Source organism: Zea mays, chromosome 8 (genome assembly GCF_902167145.1).
Source record: "Zea mays cultivar B73 chromosome 8, Zm-B73-REFERENCE-NAM-5.0, whole genome shotgun sequence".
Lineage (NCBI taxonomy): Eukaryota > Viridiplantae > Streptophyta > Magnoliopsida > Poales > Poaceae > Zea > Zea mays.
This window is the reverse complement of record NC_050103.1, coordinates 5,893,969-5,898,809: the sequence shown is the minus strand read 5'-3', so window position 1 is coordinate 5,898,809 and position 4,841 is coordinate 5,893,969. Positions and strand designations below refer to the sequence as shown.

The 4,841-nt window shown below is 38.7% G+C and overlaps 1 protein-coding gene across 1 annotated transcript; it reads right to left on the bottom strand.

The window, feature by feature from the left end:
• Positions 1–701: 701 nt before the first annotated feature.
• LOC103634696 (uncharacterized) lies at positions 702–3,527 on the bottom strand. The gene is made up of 3 exons (XM_020542510.2): positions 1,306–3,527; positions 901–1,221; positions 702–825 (listed from the first exon to the last, which is right to left on the bottom strand). The coding sequence occupies exons 1-3, from the start codon at positions 3,525–3,527 to the stop codon at positions 702–704; spliced, it is 2,667 nt and encodes an 888-aa protein (XP_020398099.2).
• Between the last annotated feature and the right edge of the window lie 1,314 nt (positions 3,528–4,841).

Here is a 4,841-nt window from a genome sequence, read left to right as displayed (position 1 = left end):
GCCTTCCATATCACTTCTAGTCCACGAATGGTTGTCGTGTGCATTCTTAAACAGGTCCCCAAGCTTGCTGACATGAAAAGGTTCAGATTGTACATCATTCCAATCTTCTCCCATGTCATATACATCTCTGGGCTTCATCTTCAAGACAACTGACCACCCAGGGTTCGTCCGATCTTCCAAGTAGAACACTTGGTCTACTTGATTGGCAAACACAAATGGTTCATGCTCAATTCTATCACCTCTGTGAATTTGATGTGAGAAATTCACAAGGGATAAGCCAAACTTATCCTTTTTAACTCCCTTTCCTCGAGTGACATCAACCCATTCACATTTAAACAGTACCACTGAAAATCTTCCATAATAATCGATCTCTATGATATCAATAATCCTGCCATAATACAAAATATCTCCAAGTATAGGCTTATTATCACCAGCTGAAGAATAGCTAGAGGTCTTTGCAGTGACAACAACTCCACTATTTTGTGTCGCCTTATCATACCTTTTGGCCCTAAATCTGAACCCATGTATGTTATATGCTCTATGTCTTCTTGCAAACTCCAATGGACCTCGTGCCAACCATCTAATGTCTTCGTTAATGCTGTCGGGTCCATTTTTTTCTTCTAAATGCAAGATCTGTAGACACACAAAAAGAGTGTATATTTATACATGTAAGAAAACCCAAATTCCATTCAATATAAATATCAGATTAGGCTACTTACATGTTGTCTAAACCATTCTGGAAATTCTTTATTCTGTATCTGCTCAATATCTTTAGGAGTTAGGCGACGGCCGCGTCTCTTTCGTTTCAGATTAGAAGCATGTTCCCTATACCATGATTACCATATAATTATATAATTCATAATCTATATGCATAGTTCATTAGTTAACCAAAACACTTACTTTAGATATGGATTAACAACATCACAATTGTACAACACATATCTATGCGCTTGCAATTTCTCTAGATGACTTAATTCAAAATTGGCTGGTTTTCCCAATGATTTCCCTACTGAAGGGAATAAAGATGAATCTTGTCCAACCATCTTCGATTGGGTATGGTCCAAACTATCATCGTTCCTTGATGGTTTATTATGCTTGGTAGCGAAACCTTCTATGTACCTAGAACAAAACACCATACACTCATCTGCCAAGAATGAATTTGCTATTGAAGCTTCTGGATATGCTTTGTTCCAAACATATGATTTCAATTTTCCTAGGTACCTACAACCAATGCAAGACAAGTGAATTATTCAACCCCACAAGAAATTCTTATAACATGAATCATGTAATAGTTAGAAGATGTACCTCTCAATAAAATACATCCATCTATAGTTAACTGGTCCACCAAGCTTACATTCAGTTGCTAGATGGACTACTAAATGAACCATAACCGTGAAAAACCCTGGTGGAAAGATCATCTCCATTTTGCATAGAGTAATGCCAATTGATTTTTCCATATGGTCCAACTCGTTAACATGAAGCACTTTAGAACATATCCCTCGAAAATAAGAAGACAACTCAAATATTACAGCTGTGATATCATCTGGAAGAAGACCCCTCAAACCAATAGGCATGAGCTGCTGCATCAGGACATGACAGTCATGTGTTTTAAGGCCAACAATCTTTCCTTCAGTAACATTAACACATTTTGATATGTTTCTACAATAACCATCAGGAACTTTAACCTTTCTAAGAAAATCACAAAATGCTCGTCTCTCACTTTTAGATATAGCAAATAAAGCTGGTGGCAAGTAAAACTTTCCTGAAGGTTTTTCTTGTGGATGGAGGTCCGGTCTAATGTTCATCTCGACAAGATCTAGACGAGCTTGTAGGTTATCTTTTGTCCTTCCATCCAAATTGGATATTGTACCATAACAATTGTCAAATACATTCTTCTCTATATGCATCACATCAAGATTGTATCGAAGAATATTATCATCCCAATATGGCAATTTGAATAGACTACTAACTGACTTGTAAGTTTTTGAGTTCTTGAAATCACCAAGTGTGATGATTTCATCCAAAATTGGACGATCATAATAGGTTTTAGGTTTTGTTCGAAGCTCTATCGTTCCATCAAATGAGTCTGCATCCAAGCGATAAGAATGATCAATATCAATATATTGGCGATTTCCCATAAAACAAGATTTACGACCATTCTTCAGCTGTTTTGTCCAGACATTTTCACCACAAGGAGGGCATGCGAATTTCCCATGAACCATATGAGAAGCAAGCATTCCTAAACCAGGAAGATCACTTATGGTCATAAGCACGGCCCCTCGCATAGTAAAACTCTCATCTCTTGATGCATCATATGTGTACAAGCCGGTTAGAAATAATTCCTTTAGGTCATCCAAGAGTGGCTCAAGGAACACATGAATTCTATCTCCAGGACTTTTAGGACCAGGAATCAATAAAGAGAGCATAAGGTTGTGATCTTTCATGCAAAGCCATGGAGGAAGGTTATATACCACCAATATAACAGGCCAACAACTATGTGTAGAGCTCATCATCCCAAATGGATTAAATCTATCAGTAGCCAAACCAAAACGAATATTACGTGATTCTGCTGCAAATCCTAGGAACTTTTCATCAAACCTCTTCCACACCGGTGCATCAGCAGGATGTCTTAATGCACCATCCTTAATGCGCTCCTCGTCATGCCATCTTAGAAGAGAAGTTGTTTCTCTACACATAAACATTCTTTTCAGCCTCTCTTTAATTGGAAAGTATCGTAAAACTTTGCAGGGTGTTGCTTTCTTTCTTTCCTTCTTTGTTAATACAGACGTTGGATCCTTATCCTTCCACCTCGAAACCTTACAGATTGCACAAAAATCATCATTCTTCTTTTCCTTCCAATACAACTGGCAGTTGTTTGGGCAGGCATCAATATTTTCGTATCCAAGTCCAAATTTAGATATTATTTTCTTAGCCTCATAAAAGTTCTTGGGCAGTTCATTTCCATTAGGAATAGCCATATGCAGAACCTCAAGTAGATCCCCAAAAGATTTATTTGACCATTTGTTCATGGACTTGATATTAAACAAAAGCACAAATAAAGTTAGTTGTGTGAGTTCACAACCTATCCATAATGGCTTTTTTGAATCTTCAAGCTGTTTATAAAACTGTTGTGCTTCTATATTGGGTCCCTGGACCGATTCTTGACCATCAGTCATAGGTGTGTCATCATACAAATGACCAACGACGTCTTGTAACAGCTGGTCAACATTAACATACCTTTCGTCAATATTCGAATTTGGTTCTGGACTACTTGTGTGTCGCACTGAAACATTACCTTGAAAATTCCATTCATCATAATTCTCAAGTATCCCATTGCACACCAAATGCCCATACATGTCATCCCTTGTTTGAACAGTAGTGTGCACACATGTCTGACATGGACAATAAATCTTGATACCTTCAGGTTTATCTTTAAACGCAAATTCAAGGAATTTCTCTACACCAGCTAGATATGGATCAGAACCTTTAGAGTAACGCAGAAGACGCTTGACCAGGCCAATATCCATTCCGACACTGGAACAAAATACAACCATTCATCTACATATGTTTATTTCTCCAAACATAACTACAATACATTGATCCAAAATTGAGACATTGGTAACTCCATTGAGTAAATGAGTAGTCAGTTTCAGCACATAATGATGTCTACACAACACACCAATATCTCCATGGGGAATGAGATGGATACCTTGCCTGAGCGCTTGTGGCGGGGAGTAGGCCTTAATGAAGTCGTGGGGATCACGTCCTTCACTGTGGGAGACCGGCTCGATCCTGTTCCTCGTCTCCTCTCGCTGTCCTACAGAAGGCGCGCGCTGACTTTTGAGGAGGCGGTGGTGCGCAGCGGCCAACAGGGCGTTGGTGTGGCTGGAGGCCAGAAAATGGACACAGCGAGCTTGGCAGGCGCAGCCGGACGCGGCCAGAAAATGGAGGCGCGGATTTCTGGGATCCAGGGAGGTCGCGTCCAGCGCGGATTTGTTGGTCTTGAAGGGATCTAGGGAGGCCGAGCGGATTGCAAGAATTGTTATAAAAAACTGAAGTGCGATCATACATGAAAATCTTCTAGGGTCGGTTGGTTAGCTGGTGTTAAAGTTGAACAGTTGGTCTTGAGTTCGAGGCTGCTGAAGGCCTTTTTTTTGCCGAATAAACAAATATAAAACTTTAAGCTCTTTTTTGCCGAATAAACAAAATTACAACAAATATATAACTTTAAGTGCCTTGACAAATCGCAACTACTATTTTCACATGGCTAGAGGGCGTTTGATAAGTAAAATCACAAAAAGGATGCAACAAATATTTTAATAAAATAAAACATCAATACAAAAGTGGACCAAAAGGACTTCATACTGGAGTTGGTTGCCTTTTGTTACATTCTACATGTTTGTTGTTCAATTTCTCATTCTATATTTTTGCACAATTAAGTATCATACCACTATGTTTCATTAAAAAAAATAAACAACACAGTTTCATTATTGCCTCATCAGTACCAAAATTACTCAACAGATGTAAATGTTGCCCCATTCAAATTACTCTACGCATACGGTTGCAACGCATGGTAAACGTTGTCGTGATCGTAGTTACTCTACGGATGCAGTTTGCAACGCATGTTAAACGTTGCTAGTACCATTATTATTAACGAATGTGGCTTGCAACATGTAACAAGCGTTGCAACCTAATCACTTCCAACACATATAACTATATGTTGCTAGGTATACGTTGCTATAGGGGGGTTTGTTTTGTAGTGTGATCTTGGAAATCATGGATCATTAATTGAAAGATATTCAACACAAGCAATCTCAAAAGCATAACTACTCCAAGGATAG

Bases quoted from the DNA above. Each gene is read 5' to 3' on its own strand.
- LOC103634696 (XM_020542510.2), bottom strand. From the start codon at position 3,527: ATGGATATTGGCCTGGTCAAGCGTCTTCTGCGTTACTCTAAAGGTTCT. The intron at 1,222-1,305 runs GTACATCTTCTA...CATTGGTTGTAG, and splicing joins TGGATGTATTTTATTGAGAG to GTACCTAGGAAAATTGAAAT. The intron at 826-900 runs GTAAGTGTTTTG...ATCATGGTATAG, and splicing joins GTTGTTAATCCATATCTAAA to GGAACATGCTTCTAATCTGA.